The sequence below is a fragment of the Megalops cyprinoides genome, chromosome 4, assembly GCF_013368585.1.
Source record: "Megalops cyprinoides isolate fMegCyp1 chromosome 4, fMegCyp1.pri, whole genome shotgun sequence".
In the NCBI taxonomy this organism is placed as follows: Eukaryota; Metazoa; Chordata; class Actinopteri; order Elopiformes; family Megalopidae; genus Megalops; species Megalops cyprinoides.
The window spans coordinates 24,854,791-24,873,713 of NC_050586.1; the positions used below are offsets into that span (position 1 = coordinate 24,854,791).

Sequence of the window (18,923 nt, forward strand, 5' to 3'; positions counted from 1 at the left end):
TTGAGAAGTGAAGGTGAAAATGCAGAATGAGATCCTGGCAAGAGGAAGGGGCAGTGATGTTCAGACAAGCTATGGAAAGTTGCCCAGATGGTCTGGAACTGATCCTAGACATAGTTGATGTCCCCAGTGGTTCATTCAGTTTAAAAGATTCCTATCCAGAGTCTTCCACAGCATGATATCTACCTCTCTCACAGAACAGTGAGGGGGAGGATAGAGCAGATAGTTGTTGCGAGACCTATAATCAGTCCTCACGGTAATCAGGGACCTTTGAGTCAGTATAGCATGCACAACTCAGACAGACAATGAAAAAACAGTGAACAGGGAAATGAAAGACACCCACCTGTTAACATATCACATCTTCAGGAAGATGAACCAAGAACAGTCAGAAGCGTGTTGTATTAAGAGTCAGATGTGTTTGCAAGGGAAGATGTTGATATCTGCTGAGATATAGAGGCACATACAGAAGCAGCAACCTTATGTCAACCTCTTTCCCCAATTGGCTGTTTCATTTTCTGGATTTTTAAATTCCCTCTGCACTATGCACTATGCTGCATATATAGTGGTTTGTGACAATTTTGATTATAAAAATGTGCTGATTGTAAAAAAATGACTGATTAATTAATTCATACTAATTTATCTTTAAACAAAAATGCCTGTCATTTTTTTTGCTCACATACTCATAAGTATTTTCACTCCTTTTCTACAGTACAATACTGAACACAGAAATCTATTAATTAAATTTCATTGCATTATATTCAGTATATATAGAAAGATGTTCCAAAACTCATTTTTATTGTTCAGCTTGTGTCCCGATGTCATTGAAACAAGAGAAAAAAAATGAATGTCACTTTGGTCCACAGAGCTTGAACGAGACATACAATATTTGCATTTAACAATCATTTTAGGTTGAAACTGGAAGCTACATAAAACAGAAATGTTTTAAAACAAAATTCTGTTAATATGTAGCACCAAGACATAAATACATGCAATGCTTGTGTTCTGTGCATGTGTGTGCATGAAGATCAGGTATATGCATCACAAGCTACATTTCACGAGCGGGCACGTGTATGCAGTTTTGTATTATGCCACAAACAACACCTCATGAGGTTTTTTTGCCTCTTTCTTTCCCCACATGAAAGACATTAAGTTACCAAAAGAATATTAAGATGAGACCAAATGTGATGTTTGCAAGATTGAAAAAAAGTTCCTTTATCAGTAGCTGTTCCTATCATGGGAAACATGTAAAACTTTGCAAATATTTACACCAAATATGAATGCCATTGTCATTTTACACCTGTAACACAGCACACGGGAACACTCAGTCATTACATTTCACCACTTGCTAACTTTTGTCAATGACTGACAATTAACCACAAAGCTGAAAATGGAAAATAACCCAAACAGAGAAAAATCATGAAGCAATATGGTTGTATTATCATTGTTACAAATTTGTACTCAACACACAAAAATGTTCCAGAAGATACACAAACAAGAGGAAGAAACATGGGGAAAAAAGGACAATCTTTGAAAGAGATGGAAACAGGAAAGATGGATGCAGAAACTAAAAAATAGGTAGAATTAGAGTGTAAGGTTGCAATGAGTGTCATGGAGGAGAAAAGTACATAAAAGAGTGAGGACATCATATAATCTGGGAATTGAAAAATGAGCTTTGTTAAATTTTGTGATAAATCTAGTCCGTTTTCAAAAGAACTGACATGATCCAATTCATGCCCCAATTTTTAAGAGTTTTTAGGTTTTAAGGTTAGAACAAGGTTCACTGTTCTGTAACCGTAAGGTGTTTCATTTTTTCAGCTGCCTCCTCAGTCACGACCTTTGACCTTTTCTCTGGGCTGGGTGTGTTTGGATATTCTCTTTCTCCAAAGATGGTACTGCCCACACGGACATTGGTAGAACCAACTTCAATCTGGGCAAGAAAAAAAGGACATTGAGGGAAAAAGATGAGTATCAATCAGTTTGTGCAGATGTGTTGTAACAGGCAGAAATGCAGAAGTCCTGAGTGCAGGCTGCATATTACCTGATATCACAGCAACCTGGGTCAGTGTTGAGACAGCAGTATTGTACACTTGATCACACTATGTATGGGATTGCGTGCTGCATGACAGCTCAATTTTGATGAGTGTGATTTTTGGTGCATGTTTGGGACTTTAAAAAGCGATACTCACCGCATGCTCAAAATCAGTAGACATGCCCATACTGAGTTCCACTTCCTCTATTGGAAGCTGCAGACTCTCACACAGCTCCCGACGACGGCCCAGCAGCATCTACACCACATACTTTATTTGAATTGTCAATTGTAGCCTCATACATTCTTGAATTATATGGTTAATTGAACTTTATTAACATTTTTACTTAACTATGTTGGAAAAAAAAACTTTTGAAAAAATGAAAAGCATTGCATATAGGTATATACCTGGAAGTCTGGGTTGGGGCCCTCGCTGAGGTCATAGCCATAACGACCAATAGTCATCAGCCCAATAAAGTGTAGGGCAGGACAGCGGGAGATAATGTGCTTGACCGTATTCACTGTCTCCTCAGGAGGCAAACCATGCTTACCTGGGAGAGAGAGAAGAGCGAGCTGAATTGTGAAGAAATTCACCAAGTCAAACAGGCAGACTTAGCACTTAAGACCAACATTTTACAGCTAGCCCCAGGACATATTTCACCCTGCTAAAAAGTACAATCTCAGTCAAAATATATTCCAGCATGTTAATAAAAGCATGCAAAGTCCACAAGGAAATAAATACGTGAAAACAAAATCAATGGGCTAGACATCACACCCATAGTGTGATGTCAAAAAACAGTCTTAAAAGCAAGCAAAAAAGGAGGAAATATGAAGGAATTGCAAAAATTCTGCCTGGAATGCTAAAAATCCCTCCGGAAGCTCCATGGTAGCTCAGTTTTGCCAGAGTGGGTAAGTCAGCAGGATTCCCTCAGCTGACCACTCGTGGCATCCTGTAGCTCCTTCGGACACATATGAGTTGAGCTGCTCAGATGACGTCAGGGACATGTGCCATGTGCTGACCTAACAAATTCTGGCCAAGGTTTTCTATGTTTTTAGTTTGTATTGATACTCACTCTCCTCGCCACTGGTGTTGATCTGCACCATGACCTTTAACCTCTGGGTGTTGACTGTCCGCAGTCTCTGCCAGGAGCTGTTAACTCTGTCTGCCAGCTTCGCAGAATCCAGTGTCTCCACCATGAATAGATTAGGAACACCTGTGTAAAGAGGATGGTTTTTTACATCTTGACATCTTCCTATCCAATTTTTCAATTCAGAATTGATACTTACTGATGCCCTGTTACATCACCTAAATATTACCTAACTATTTTTCAGTGTGCAATGTTTTTCACTGAATGTTTGATGTGCCACATGATCTGAAAATCCTCTCCCTCAGATGCAAGCATGGACAGTTTCTGCTGTGACTAAATGTTATCACTACCTCCCTAACATCAGGATACATACCTCAGTCATTCAAAGTAGAAGTTATTAAGCCTTTCCTAAAGAGGCCCAACCTAAAATGATCTAACTACTGGCCCATCTCCATCTCAAACCTCCCATTCCTCTTAAAAGTATTATAGAAAGCTGTTAGTCAATAACTTAATAATAAGTGTAGTAATAGACTGGTGCTATTGACACTATTCATCAACAACACTAATAAGGCTTGAATATATCAGTCAAACCCAATGAAGCTGCGCAACTCTCTAACATGGAAGCCGGTCTGAAAGACATAATCACACCTTTCTCCATCTAAACTCAGACAAAACTGAGATTACATCCTAAACCATAACTTTAATGGAATGCCTTCTGCTTTTTTAAAAAATTAAAACATCAATTATAATCATATTCAATTGCCTTTGGACTCTCTGCTCACCAATTCTGTGATCAGCTGAACGTTCTTTCACATTGCCTACCAACAATGTATATGACCATGTCCTCCATTTTTGAGTTTTTTATAATAATATAAGGAATTTGATTTAACAAGAAGCTCTATCGACACTTATGGCTTGGAACACCTGAAATTATGCATATGTATAAAAAAAATTAATATTCTCAACACTGCATAGACCCTATATTCAACATTTATCAAGATTTTCACAAAGAATAAAAAGTTTTATTCACAGCATTTTGTACATCCTCCACAAATTTGGAATACATGATTAATATTGCTTTGGAAATTCAGTTGGCACAGTTAATCTGCATATCTGTGCAAGCTTGAATATCAGTACGTTTTAACAGTTGGTCATCTTCATGCCAGAAACTGTTCTGAACCAAACTGAGATGGAAGAAACACAGAATGTAAGAGGGACTTACTCAAGAGTTTGTTGACATTATTCTTCTGTAGGTGTCCAATGAAATGCCACTTAATATCTGGACATAATGACAAAATCTGAAATTAAAAATGTGACATTAAACAATCAGATGACAAATTAATGAAAGATAAAGCAAAAATGTGAAAACAAATGAAACTTTAACCAACCTGAGGATCTGAAGATTTCTCCACAAGTTCATTAACCTGATACAATTTGAAACAAGAAAGCAATGTTAAAATACACATTTTGACCGGCCACTATTCAATTAAATATAATTTTTGCCATTTTCACAGGCATGACTTACAAGCAGATTCTGCTGTACTTCAAAAATTTAGTTCCTTATAAAAGTATTTATGCAGTCATTGGTTTGCATATTTTTTCATTGCAACTGTCACCGATTCAGAATAAACTTTGTACACATAGGCCTGTTCTTCTCTAAATTGCAAAGGAAATGCAAATATGGCTAAAAATATGGCTGCTACAAGCCATTTGTTGGACATTGTTTATCTGTCAAATGTAAACATCAACTATGAGCCATTATTCATGGGCATAAAACTTGATATGTGCAATCCCTGTACTACACTCAAAGAAGTCTTTCTAGAAAAACCATAGCTGCCATGAGACAATCAACTTACGATTTTTGCACTTTGACATGCAAGTGAGCAAATGCAGCATTTGATCAATCACTGTGACACTACACGTACACACACTAAATTGAATCCAAATAGTGAACTGAATTTCAATCCAATAAAAATTATGGATTTTTATATATGTTCTGTGTTTACGGGATATGTTACCACACAAAATTTGACGGTTACTCCTAAAGATACCAGTTTAGACATTTCCTTAATTTTTTGCAAAAATATCTTGCAAAATGAATTGTGTATGTCTGTACATTCTGCAACATTCTCAAGAATTGCTTATGATAACAGCCATGACGGCTGATGGCCATTTTGTGCTCAGCCTCATCATGTCTCCTTGCATGGAGTATAACCCACTTTCTCAAGTTACTAGAGCGGTTCTGTTGTATCAGCTACCTCTATGCAGTATGTGCACTTAACAGGTACCTCCACTGGTAAAATGTAGTTTTTTTAAGTTCCTTCTGTTCAATCTTTTGTAATGACCAATAGCCAATGTGATCTGAAATGTTGCACATGTACTTTAAAAAAGACAGAAATAATTGTAACATCAAGTTCTACACTATCTAGAAAGATTGCATGTTAATTTTACTAGCCATAGCTATCTTTTAATCTGCTGATTGTTTGTAGATTGCTATAATCTTTTTTTTGTCTTTAAAATGACTATGACATGACTGCGTGCATAACCAGGACTGAAAGGTGTTTTATTATGAGAGCAAAGGGAGATAAAGAAATTCTTGGTCTCTGGAAGGTTTGCATGAGCATTTATGGGTCTAAAATTGAGACACTGGAAAATTATCTGTTATCGACATCTTCAAGAGGTGTAAAATTGGGAAAAACCCATTGGTGCTATTAAGAACACAGTAGCTTTCTGCCCATTAGTTTTGTCAGTAACACAACACCATTTTGCTGTACTTAAACTGTGATGTTACAGTTTATAATTTTACAAACTATTTACCAGCTCATAATGCTTACCATCTGTTAGCTCAAATTTTATGCACCCTTGTAAATGACTTTGAAATGATTGCTAGGCTTAAAATTTGAAAGACGGGCATCAATTGTTAAGAAATTTATGAAAACCATGGTTGCAAGGTTATCTGGCAGACATTTAAAAAATGAATTCAAACAACAGGGGGTGCGTTTTTCAATGAGCAATGTATTTACTGGTTTTGTGTTTTACAGGGTTTTTACAAGGGCAGCGGTACTGCTAGTCAGATTTCAAACTCACCCCAACTTCAAACTTAACTTGTCTCTTCCATGAAATGATGTGGCTATTTTTTAAGATAAAAGATGACAGGATACTACTTTTTGGATGATGTTATGCAGAAGGAAATGCTATGAATATGTATTTTATCAGTGGAGATACCCTTTAAAACAGAGAGAGATATATATCTTTAATCAATACTTGTGAAGGGCAAAACATTCTGAATTGACTAAAGTGCAAGTGGCCTCTGAGAGTTCAAGCAGGATATAGTCACTCACATAGTTCTCCCCAAAGTTGCGCTGCCCTTGTTGGTATGCGTCCACCACCTTCTCCGGTGATTTTGTCTTACTGACTGCAACCAAACGCGGAGTCACATTTGGCAATGTCTGGGAGGTGAGGTACAAGAAAGTTAAAAAGGACCTTTTCCTTATGACACCAGTAAGTTTCAAATAAACACAACCAATTTGTTCACATTTGCAAGTGCAATATAAATAAAAATATCAAAATTTGACTAAAACAGTCATTCAAAGACCATTGATAGCTAGATCAGTAAAAAACCTGTTTTCCGAGTTCCGAGTATTCCTGTAAAATACTTGGCCTACACTGAAGTCATGAAACCTCCAAATAAATTATTCAGCTGAGGTCAAAGCATTCCTCAATTGTAGGCATGTATCGTTATATGTTGTTCTTGACAAGCCAGTGTAAAGTAAGTCATGCTTGACAAGCCAGTGTAAAATACCTACCATCTAAAAAATTGCATACTGCAAATAAGAAATAATATGGCCATTCACCAGTACAGATGGGAATATTTTGATATTTCTAATAATTAAACTTAATATATAGAAATTAAACCTGGAACCAAACTGTCACGACAGTGAAAGTACTAATGCAAAACATTTTTAAATTTTGACCAGAAAAAGGAGACCAATAGCACTTCAACAGCACCTCACTTCGGCACACACTCCAAGTAGAGTGCTTTTGGTGTCCCCTTTTTGTCCCCCTGTATGGCCTTTCATTAAATTAATATGGTTGGTGCATTCAGAAGACATGCTGAGAGAAATTTTCCATTTCTCAGTGCTAGAAAGTGTTGTAACTATTGTGACTTGTTTAAAGGCTTAAGTAACAAATATTGCTGTCATAGGAGATCACAGTGTTTCTTCTAGAGCTGTACTATTAATGACTACATTCATGGAATGCTTTTTTGAAAGAAAATCAATTATTAAATTTATAATTACCACAGTACTAAATAAACATAGTCAGCATGGATGTGTAAAAATTGTGTTACAGATGTCCAGAAGAGGTTAGCGGGTGCTACAGGCTGTAATACATTCCATGACTGAAATGTATATACATAGGGTCGGCAGTTTAGCCTCTCCATATGGGTGGAGGAAAAATTCCCTTGAGCCCTACTTGCATAACAGTGCAAACAAATGCTACTGTAAGATGCAAGCCAGAAGCTAAATTCATACTGGAAAAAATAACACACATGCAAGAAACGGACTAGACAGTGGTAACCTGCTTTGCCAAAATCATACTGCTTGGGCTGTGTGGGAGGAGATGTTCCCCAAAGACGTAGGTGTAGTCCTTTGAGAAGTGGTACGTTCATGCCAGTAGATTTGGAAGCTGGTATACAAGGTTCCTGGACTCTCCCCCTCTAAAATCCTCTTCACCCTCACAGTGAGATTCAAACCTATCCTTCTCCCTGGTTCCCTATGGCTCTATCCACCAGGTGAACTTTCACCCATGTACCCATCTACCAAATCCGTATTTACAGAACGATCATTTGTCTCAATAAGTACAATATATGCCTAATACTGCACATGGAAGTACATTTCTTACAAGGATATTATTATTACAGTTCATCAAAAGCTGGAGGATTTATTATGTCTTAAATACAACTGGCTAACTCAATGTGGGTTGCTTTTCAGCAGAGTTGCACTGCTTTCGTGTATATGCATTTTAAATTAAACTACAGGCTAGCTGAGGAGACTGAAAAAGTACACTAAACTAGCTACCTGGATGGCAATCAAGCTGTCAAATATCATGCATTTTGCTCTGACAGAGCTTTGTCTCACATATGAACTAAACAGCCAGTGAGAGTACCATCGACTATGAGGCTGTTCAATGAACATTGACCGAAGTCATATTTGTATATGTTAGCCACTAAAGTTACCATTCAGCTAGCTAATGTTAGCTTCTTTGCTAACTAGGTGCATGCTTGGAAAAGGCACTGAGGGATATTGCCGTGTAGGGTAGGGCTGCACAATAACATGAAAGCCTTATCTATATCTAGATGATGCATTATGTTCCCGATAAACAGTTATAGGAGTAGTAGTTAATGGCATGGGAGTACTTGTTAATGGCTAAAAATGTCTGCAGTGTGGAAGGTTTTAAGGTTTAAAGTTAGCAAAAGTGACATCAAATTTGTTATTCGTAACATATTCCACCATTGTTCTACCCGGAGGGAGCCAAGATAAAAACTTTTAATACGACAAATTTAATAAGCCATTTGAAGGGACATCACTCTGAGAAATACACTGCTATTACACTACGTGAACCAAAAACTGCTGCTGGGGTCCCTGTTGATCGGCTCCTTGAAAAAAATGTAATCAAAACAATCCATAAGCTAAGGCTATCCCTGCAAAGGTGAATAAATTTATTGCACTAGATGATCACCCATTTTCTGCTACAGATGTGGGGTTTCATCAGATGGCTGGGCACCTTGATCTTTGTTACATGCTGAACTGACACTGTTATTTTTTCACTTACCCGAGCTGCACAATATGGTTGCAACACAAATAAATAAGCTCCTTACTGTCAATGTCACAGCCATAAACTTTCCCACAAACATCCAGACCCCCCAATGTGAGTCCAGTTGGTATGCAAAGTTTAACTGCCCCACGGATCAACGGCAACTTTGAATTGCAGAAGGCAGTAAATACACAAGAATACTCTGGATCTCACACAGGTGCAGCATTCTCTGTGCTATTCAACAGTATTAGATCAGTAGGGGTAACAGTATCAGTTTAAAACATGGAAAGCACTCAAAAAAATGTCTGTGCAGTACTGAGAGATAATATGCACAAAATAGCGAAGGCCACAGAGGAATGTGGGATCCCAAGATAGCTGTGGCAAGAAAACATTAAGCTAGCTGTGAACAAGGGTGCACTGTCACAGAGGAGCATCTTGGATATAGTTGCAACAAGCAGGAAGACAGCTGATCTTTTCAAGGACTTGCAAGATGCAAACTCTCACTGTGAAGGCAGGCAAAGATGCTTCAATAAGATGTTGCCACTGAATGGAACAGTACATTCTATATGTTGCAATGCTTGCTGGACAGAAATGAGCTCTCGAAGATTTTGAGCTGCCCACGACTCTCATTAGAATCAGTGGGGTTTAATGTACTTACACTCCTTGCTCCATTCGTGCAATTAACAAAAGATACCAGCCTGTCTGAAGCCTCAACCACTGATGGGATGCCCCCAGTTAAGGCATTAAGATGTCTGTTGAGTACATTTTTTATACATTATACACTAAGGTTTGAGGACAAACTTTAAATTGGCTTGAAAAAGTCTAGCATGTTAGCTACCAGTTACCAGGGTTGCACACTCGGTCAGCTGGCTAGAGTGGGATTTTCAATTTGACACCACTTCGCGCTGGCTGCACACCCTTCCAATGGATAGGTCCACAAGTTACTTCACTTCAAGCCAGTCAGCTTGTTAGCTAGCTAACTAGAACGATAAGTAGATAGACAGCCCGCAGGCCACCTGAGTTATTACCTTGTAAACCAGCAATCCAAATCTTTTTCGGCTAGCTATCTCACCATATACGTCGAGACTCGAGAGCCACCAAGAGCCAGCTTTCACCATATTCCCCTAACGCACTAGGTAGTAGTGAACCAGTTTTATCTAAAGTAGTATAGGCTGCTAGCTAAGTCCTAATGCAGCAACAAAACAAAACAAAAAACATTTTGGAATATATTTATTCTTACATATACAGCACAAGTACAATATTTACCTACAGAATCTCCAACAATCAGACAGCACAGAATGGCAGGTGCCTTACACTCTTTCCTACATTTTACACTTGGATGTGACACAAAAATTAAAGAATCGGACCCTTGAGTGAAAGAATTTAATAAACAGGAGAGGTTTGCTTTGGTATGCCGTTTGTGGAGTGCTATTGTGTAAGGTAAAGTAGCCCAAATTGTTTCGTGAAACTTACCGTCATTTTCATGCCAATCATTTTAATGTTAGACCTATTTTTAAGTGTTTAAACAGACTTGTACGGAATCAGTACTTGCTATCAATGACTAATGGCGTTTTCGTAGGCTGAAGTCACTGTGTTTTTTGCGGTGGACTGTTAGCTACATCCATAACAATAAAATTTACTTCGTATTTTATATACCTATCTCGAAATTGAAACAGATATGTGAATCTGTACAGATTCCACATATCTGTTTGACTTCATATTCAAAGACATTCATTTTTCAACGGGCACTGTCAACAAAAGCATTTTGCAATGCCCGTCCGCTAGGACGAATAAATCCAACTGGTCTCAACGCCCACTAGACGGTGAAGACATGTCAAAATGAATAAAGGGATCGCCCGCCTAATGTATGAAACTAACATTAACAAAGCCAAATGTTTAGCAAATGGCATTAGTTACGTAGCAACGAGCAAACTTTACAGCTAACACTGATAGCAGATGTCATCTAACCTGGTCAGCTACCATGCGATATCTGTAACGTTAGCCGACCATTTCACACAACCACTCCGCTACCTGTCTTGTTCATAACTAGCTAGGTGCTTGCGTCTGAAATGCATATTTGTGGTGAGGAATTGCAAGCTATTACCAGCTATGCACAACGCATCTAAATAGATAATGACAGCTAACTAGCTGGCTACTATTTTGGCTAGTTGGCTTGCTTGCTAACTAACTAGCATGTAGAACACGCTGCGGGTCAGTCCAAAGGTTTTAAAGGTGCACTGCTTGCCTGGAAACCCTTTATGTGCCTTCAACTCGTGACTTTTCCTACATCGGACTGAGTAGTCACAATTCACAGGCAAATCGTAAGCAAGTGACAAACCTGCGGTCTACGGGCAGCAGCCTGCTTCACGCGGTCCACCACTGCCTGTAACGCTTTACCGATCTCCGACGACATTCCGGCTTTCCACATAACATGAGCTGTCAAGTGGTCCTATACAGTACGTTCGTCTTCTAGCACCGTGACGCCTGTGATAGACACATTATACAACCAGTTATAAACCTCCTCTCCCTTGTTCCGGCCGGAGGCCACGCTACCAATCCGCTTCTCCACTGTCTTTAAATGAGCGCTGAACGGAACACTACCGGAAGTTTCTGTTGCTGGAATTGCAGAAGTCAAGATGGCGACGTAGAGTGCGACCTACCGAATTCTTGCGAGCTGAAATGGAGAAACGCTTGCTGTTACAAACCCGTTGAATTCATATTGATGTTTAGATCCCAGTTATATTCACAATACATGTAAGCATATGAAAAATGTGTGTTTCGTCTTGACACGGCACAGTAATGTACTTTGGACGAATTGCTTCTCTTCGTGGTCCCCCCTTTTAGGACACTTACATAACAAACTCGGGGTTTTGTACCAGGCTGTGAACGCAGGAATTTCCTGTTTCCCCTGTTTACACAAGACCACCTCAATCCATTCATTTGAATAGAACTAGGATGGGGAACAGAGGCTGTCTGTTGTTGTATTTGAAAGACGAGTGGGAAACTTGGCAGTGTGCAATTGACTATAATGTAACTAGCGTTTTCAACAAAAATAACACGTTATCATTGATGTGTTTGTCCTGGTTTTTAACATCAGGTTATGTTCTGTCTTGACACGACTCTGCAATGAAGTTTGGACTATGTTGCCTTCCTCTTAGTCTCAAATAGGCATCTGCACTGATGGGTCAGTCAGGAATAGCCAACAATAACGGAAGGGACTGAACGAAATCAGATAGCTATCAAAATAAAAACACGTTGTATTGCTAGCTGCAGATGGTGGTATTATTTACAGTGCTGCTTTCTCTATGATTTCTCTAAGTGTTTTTTATTAAGGGTAAGCAAGCTTCGTATATTACGACTAAAGTTATTGTTAGTTCCCAACTTCTAACGGTCCTGCGGAAAATTTCAGCGCTGACCAGTGCTGGTTTGTTGATGATTAAGATCAAAATAAGACGGTCAAGATGATGTTTAGGTTTACTGATGGTCAGGTGGTACAAGCTTAAATGTACATTAAGTCAAAATCACAGATAAGCTGGGTTTTGGTTAAGGTTTGTTATACGACTACAATATGATTATGTTATTGATCTGTTGAATTGATTTTATTTACAACAATAAAATCATTCTAACTTTATATGAAAGGCCATAAGGTTTCTAAGAAGTTAGATCAGACTTCTAACCTAACTGATTTGACCGTCACAGAGGGGATGTTTACCGTGAAATTCAGTATATTTTAGTTAGGCTGCAGACATTTTCAATTTATTCAAGAAATAATAATTACAGAGATGCATTTAAGTATTTAAGTTAAAATTTAAATAAACATCTGCAAACTCAGATGTACAGTTGTGTAGTTTATTTTTTACATCAGTTTGCAACCCAAAGAGCAAACAAACATTCTCTCTGTATGTATATAAAAACCTAATTTAAAAACACATAGGCAAGGTTTTCTTTGTCTCTTATGGAAAGCAAAAGCCTAATTTTGACAATTTGTAGCTGATTCCATCTGAAAATGCCAGTTTTTATTTTTTATAGATATCATTCAAAGCTTCATGTGTATAAGGTATGCTTCACGGCAGGAAATCTTGATATCTTCAATTTACTCCATGTTTATGTATGTTGTCTCTAAGCGGTAGCATGTAAAGTGAAAAGAGCTTGCCTCTTTTTTGTAGAAATCTTTCACAAGTAGGACAAGCAATGAGGTGTGTCAGTGGCTTGAGACAGAGTTTAAGTGGTCCCATTAAAAACACTACATTCAAGAGTCACCTCAAGCACCTTGAGTAATTTCATAAAAGTGAAGCCATTTTGCTGTGAAATGTGGCCATAGTGGATGACCCAAGCAATATAGCAAAATCTCCTCTTAGAAAAAACGTAAGCCAAATGCACAATTACATAAAACATCAGGTTTATTGCGATGGCTGGAGTGGAATAGTATAATATATCAAGCACATGATTTCTGTGCATTTTGGTCTATTCCATTGTAACCATTATAATGTGCTCACCCTCTGACTGCACTCATAGGATCCTCCATTTCTTTATGCTGTTAGTAGATTGCAGGGGGTCAGACTAACCAGATCTCTCTCCTCTCTACTCTCCATTGGCGGGGGTTACATGAAGACAGCTGCTGACGACGGCCTGACTTGTCTGGATTACTTGTAATGGATCTTCCAACAAGCACTGTGGCTCCGGAGCCAATGAAACAATGTGGGTTTGAAAATATATGCCAGTGAAACACCACAGCAATTTACTTTTGGTGATTAATTCTAACTAAATGAAACAAGACTCATGTGACACCTCTGGAGATTTTAGGACAAATTACACAGCATAATTTTCTCTGATAGAGCACAATAAATTAGCCTGCAAATAGCCTGTCAATAGCTGTCATATGAGTTTGTATTAATTCAATTCATTCAAACCAGGGTATGCATTACCTTTAGCAGAGGCTGAGTGAAACACTGCACAATGGTTTAACTGCATAGTTAATCATCAATAACTGTTGACAGAGTTCTTTTCTGGATTAGTATTTTATTTTATTTTTTAATCAATTTGAGGTATTTTAATTATTTAGTTGTAGGATATGCAGAACTAACACCTTTGTTGGAATATTTTAATCCTGACACCAATTCTGAACCTCGAGATTGACTCTCCCATACCTGCAGCCACACCTGGAAGATAATGACTGAAATACAGGTTTAAATCCCTGTGGGTCACTAGTTTGATTCTGCTGCTGCTGGGTTTAACTACATATGGTTGATACTTGCATCAGTATTTGTTACAAGGAAAGGGAACTGTATTCAGTGACTACAAAAACAAGAAAATGACTTTATTTTTATTTTTTAATGTAAAGAATCAAAACAGTTTTACCATTTTCTTCCTGCAATTCAGAAAAGAAAAAAATGGAGGGGTGGAAAGTACATGGACTTCTGCTACGAAATGCCACTCAAAATCAGCTTGCCTCACATTACTTGAACCCTCTCTGAAGAGAACAAATAAGGATGAGCTAGTTTATCCAAGCGATTTATACCATTTCACAGCTTAGAATATTTCCCATAAACACTCCTACATTTCCAGTATCAAATATTTACTGCCTTTTTCTGAAACTGCAAAAAGCTCAAGCTTGATAAAACAAATCCATTCAATCAAATTTAAACTCCTAACATGTACTAACAACAATACAAAAATGTAAGTTACAGAATATTCAACTGAAGCACTGCAGTCAGCAGGGGAAACACTTTAGAGAGAGGTGAATTAGTTTATGTAATAACAAATCAACCCAAAGGCTGTAGAAAAAAAAGCTATGATCATAAGGTTGTGCCTCCAATGGTGGCCAAGACTAGGCCCTCATACTCTCTCTAGAGCCTCCAACATGATGATGCTGTTTCCCCTTATTACCTGTAGAAAACAAAACAAACAAAAAAATTAATTTTTGTATTTAACATGAAGTCTATTATTTATTGTGGATTACAATGAAGTGCTTTAAATATTCTGCAGTACTGCTGAGAATCACTTGTGGAAGACATCACAGTGGATAGATAACACAACGCATATACCCCCGCCACATTTAATTTCCTTATGATATAAATGAATGAATCAATTAATGTGAGTGTACCAGCTTGCCAGCTACAGTACGGCTGTAATGATTTTTTTGTATTAAACTACGTCTCATCATCCTATTCCTGCTTTCATCTGTACCTGTAAATACAAATGCACACCATTAGAAGACTGATGGTGTGCAACTGACCATCAGACTCCTAAGCTCACAATGGTTTAGCTACTTAGTATTTAACGAAAGCCAGTGAAGTACAACCCTCCAAATTATCACAATGTGCTTAAGGTAAAAACTATCTGCTTAATGAGGCTAGTGAAGTGCACAGAGTAAGAGATGTCTATGTAACACAGCTGGTCAGCAAACATTACAAATCAGACTTGACATGATGACTTCTGATATATCATTAATATAACATTCCCTGCTATGGACTGCACATAAACTTTTACCTCCATTCTAAGCATCTTGTTTTCCCACTAATGTGCTGTCAGAGTGTTTCAACTTGAATTGGATAATAAATTCACATTTGCAAATATGAAGAAGAAATAACTCCTTAAATGCATAAGAATGCATATACTTAATTTTTAACTTTACAGAACCCAAGGCCCCTTTCATTATATTAGTACTTGAAAATGAGTATTTAAATATTTAACTTATAAAAGTTGTATTTGGTATGACATCATGGAAAATGAATTCAAGTCCAAAAAGAATTACTGACCACCATGCCAATGCTGTTCTGCTGCCCTCCGGGTGCCATTTCCAGACAGTCGTCCATAACCAGGTTCATGAAGGGGTCAAATCCACGCAGTATCCCCTGGACATGGCGACCACCGTTCAATTTTACTACAAAGAAAATAAGTTTGTAACAAAGGAGCACAAGTGGAAATTCTTCAAATATAAAGTTTTGCACATGCTACCCCACCTCCCTCAGTTTAAAATTACAAGCCATGCTGGTGCATCTCAAGTCCAACATCAGGGCTAGTACTGGCAAATACCCACTTATATGTTGTGTCCCCATGAAGATGTCCATCTTCAGTAAGGTTCACTGTTGTTTTCAATGCCTGCACACTACTGCTGAGCAGTACTGGATTAAGCATCCATATTAAAACAAGGCTTGAATTGCCTACGGGTCTGATACAGGCTTTTCATTCTCTTTGTGGGCATGGCTTCTTATTGATACCACTGGCTTCCCATGTGCAGCTGTATCCCCCACCCTTTTTTTTTTTTAGAATTGCCAATTCAACATTGTCTTTCACTGCAATGTCCACTGGACTCTCTCACCCATGGTGAATGCAATCCTCCAGTAAACTAACATGGCAACACATGGGGGACGTAGTGCAGATGGGTGTGGCAACCTGCAAGTACCTGATGAATCACACTCCACAAGGGTGGAGAGATGAGCAACCCCTGCTGACATACCCATAAAATAACTATATACACTGAATATGCAATCAAGAACTACTCACACTGTTACGAAAACTAGGGTTGGCCATACACCAGAAACACAGTACACCAGAATATTACAAATTAGCAACAATATATTATCAACACTGTCCACAGACTTTTTTTTTTTTTTTTTTAGAATAGGACACATCAACTTGACATCATCACAGTGATCAAAACCTACTTTGCTACCATTGCATTATATGGAAAACAATGTCTATTTCTTCAAAACAGGGACTCCCAATTGGGTTTCTGAGATGATTTGCTAGTAAAATGAAATATTACCATGTTATAAACTGGCTCATTCCCAGGGGAAATCAGAAACAAAAACTGGGGACCGGAATGTTTTCTTCCCGGTGGTGCCAAAACAGCTTCGTTTACAAACATTCTGATTAGTCCTACATGAGCATTAATCAAGAGTAAGTCTTTGCTAGCACTGTGAACGTTTACAAAAGAAGCGCGAACATGGCACAGAACAACTCACACAACTGAACAGAAAGAGGCAGACGAAATTGCAGTTTAGGTCTTTGATGGGGAGGACGACCCTCTAGTGTGCTGGAGACCCAATGCCAGCATCTGCCTATGCTGACAAGGGTACAAGTACTTATTCATCTGCACCACCAGTGCACCCACATCAACACAGTGATGTTTCAGTTCTACCTGAAAGATCCTAGACCAAGGACCTCCAAATCCCATTCAAAGTGAATGGCTCTGGATTAACTGCGCTGTCAGAAAATCAAATTTAAAGTCAATTGTACGAATAAACGGACAAATAAGAACCCATCCAAAGTTCAGAGGAGGAGCACATGCATCACATAGTAACTTTAAGAGTTAGCTACCCATCAACCAAAGTACACGTTAAACGGACTCGCCATACAGGTCATACTTACATGAAAGCTTCTTATCCATGAACCTGGAAAAGACAATAACGTCAATGGCAAACATATTCATAAAAAACTAAAAGAAACAACCATTTTAACATAGCTACCACGCATCTATCTGACTACTATACAAAGTGAGATTTAAAACATGGCGTGAGCATATATATTAACAATGGCATAAATATTTATCTTCCATAATTAACCCGTCACATCCGACAACACACGATCTAAACTAGCTAACTAACTAAAACCAATTAACGTTTTACCTAAAAAGCGGACAGAGACGATAACTAGTCAAGAAATATTATACTCAGTGAAAGACAGAAAACCCGCCCATTTTGCCTAGCATGGTATACAATACTCACTTCTTTAACTCTGGTGGATGTGCTTTGCTCATCTTCGATTATTTTAGGATATCACTACCTTACTAGCTTTCTCACGGTGGACAAAGGTACCACGTTACTGAAAGCACAATGAAACCTTCTTCCTGGCCTCTTGCGCCTTTTTCGGTAGATTTGGTGGCGAGTATCTGACGTTTTCAAACGAACACTTACTACCATGCAGCCTAACATGCATACCGCGCTGGTCCTTTCGGCTCCCATTTCCGCTTCCGTCGCGTCGAGTAATTTCAGATTAGGTGGTATTCGTAGCTAACTACTACACGGACTAACCACATGAACACTTGCCCTTATTAGCGATTTCTACATAGTTATATAGCCTACTGACCAAGCTATATTTGTTCCTTCACGAATTACATTGTACTGGTATCCGCAGACATGGCGAAATTGGCTAACTAATTGCAACGTTTCCAAAATACTGTACATACCCTTTGTTTGTGTAATACCTGTTAATTACGTGCTACCTAGCAATAAAGACTTATTATAAGATCGAGACGTTTGACTATATATTTAAAATGCACAAAGTCTTACAAAATCCCTTGACTATTGATATTATTTTACACCGGCTGAAAGAAGGCTACCTAATACGACGTATAGTGAGATGCGACAGAAGCGGAAATGGGGTTCAGAAGGACCATCGTAAATTTTCCGCTGTGAGCAAAGGGTTAATTAAACTTGAAAATCCCTGCAAAAGATTTTTTAAATATAAATTTAAATTTAAAACTTTGTGTAGTGCATTAGGTGAGGAACTTATCTTCCGTGTCAAAACTTTTATACATTACAATGAAGACCTTTTGAAAGTTCAGAAGACGTCTTACAGGAGATTTCAAAAATACAATTGAGCCTTGTTATAAATAAGCAGCATTACTTATTTAAAACAAGTAATGCTGTCTATTTGTACTACATTATAGATTTCAACCTGCTGGACGGGTAAATTGTTCGGGGCTGTTGTTGATAAATTGTTCGATTAGCCAATATATGCCAATAGCGTTTAGGGTGAGATGTTTCCTGTCCCAGTTATGGGTTTTAAACTCTGGTCACCCTACCTTTAATCCAAGGGATCTCCTTTTTTGTAGAAAATGTAACAATATGTTTAAACAAGACTGTCAAAGGGTTTATACCCCTGGAGACACACAATAATTACGAGATATTCTTTCCTTTTAACAAACTATCCTTTACGAGTTAATATACGGTAAGATAATGAATGACGTTCATCATTCAAGTGAATTCTTAAGA

General features: G+C 38.2%; 2 protein-coding genes across 3 annotated transcripts; both read right to left on the reverse strand.

Moving 5' to 3' along the window:
- Positions 1-1,123: 1,123 nt before the first annotated feature.
- LOC118776958 (pyridoxal phosphate binding protein) lies at positions 1,124-11,397 on the reverse strand. Its single transcript, XM_036527617.1, has 8 exons — positions 11,264-11,397; positions 6,453-6,560; positions 4,500-4,535; positions 4,334-4,409; positions 3,097-3,237; positions 2,432-2,574; positions 2,184-2,282; positions 1,124-1,924 (listed from the first exon to the last, which is right to left on the reverse strand). The coding sequence occupies exons 1-8, from the start codon at positions 11,351-11,353 to the stop codon at positions 1,775-1,777; spliced, it is 843 nt and encodes a 280-aa protein (XP_036383510.1). The 5' UTR covers positions 11,354-11,397; the 3' UTR covers positions 1,124-1,774.
- Positions 11,398-14,609: 3,212 nt separating this feature from the next.
- snrpg (small nuclear ribonucleoprotein polypeptide G) lies at positions 14,610-17,879 on the reverse strand. Of its 2 annotated transcripts, none has more exons than XM_036527401.1 (4): positions 17,556-17,603; positions 17,299-17,321; positions 15,684-15,808; positions 14,610-14,811 (listed from the first exon to the last, which is right to left on the reverse strand). In XM_036527401.1, the coding sequence occupies exons 2-4, from the start codon at positions 17,315-17,317 to the stop codon at positions 14,761-14,763; spliced, it is 195 nt and encodes a 64-aa protein (XP_036383294.1). In that variant the 5' UTR covers positions 17,318-17,321; positions 17,556-17,603; the 3' UTR covers positions 14,610-14,760. The 2 variants fall into 2 exon arrangements, with proteins under 2 accessions (XP_036383294.1, XP_036383293.1); XM_036527400.1 differs by lacking the exon at positions 17,556-17,603 and adding an exon at positions 17,655-17,879 and having other exon boundaries at positions 14,612-14,811.
- Between the last annotated feature and the right edge of the window lie 1,044 nt (positions 17,880-18,923).

What these genes read in the sequence shown, in the direction of transcription:
- snrpg (XM_036527400.1), bottom strand. Translation starts at nt 17,686, where the DNA reads ATGAGCAAAGCACATCCACCAGAGTTAAAGAA. An exon ending in CATCCACCAGAGTTAAAGAA is followed by an intron (nt 17,322 to 17,654) that starts GTGAGTATTGTA and finishes TGTCTTTTCCAG; the next exon opens with GTTCATGGATAAGAAGCTTT. An exon ending in AGAACAGCATTGGCATGGTG is followed by an intron (nt 14,812 to 15,683) that starts GTCAGTAATTCT and finishes TGTTTTCTACAG; the next exon opens with GTAATAAGGGGAAACAGCAT.
- LOC118776958 (XM_036527617.1), bottom strand. Translation starts at nt 11,353, where the DNA reads ATGTGGAAAGCCGGAATGTCGTCGGAGATCGGTAAAGCGTTACAGGCA. An exon ending in GCAACTTTGGGGAGAACTAT is followed by an intron (nt 4,536 to 6,452) that starts GTGAGTGACTAT and finishes AAATTGTATCAG; the next exon opens with GTTAATGAACTTGTGGAGAA. An exon ending in AGAAATCTTCAGATCCTCAG is followed by an intron (nt 4,410 to 4,499) that starts GTTGGTTAAAGT and finishes TTTTAATTTCAG; the next exon opens with ATTTTGTCATTATGTCCAGA.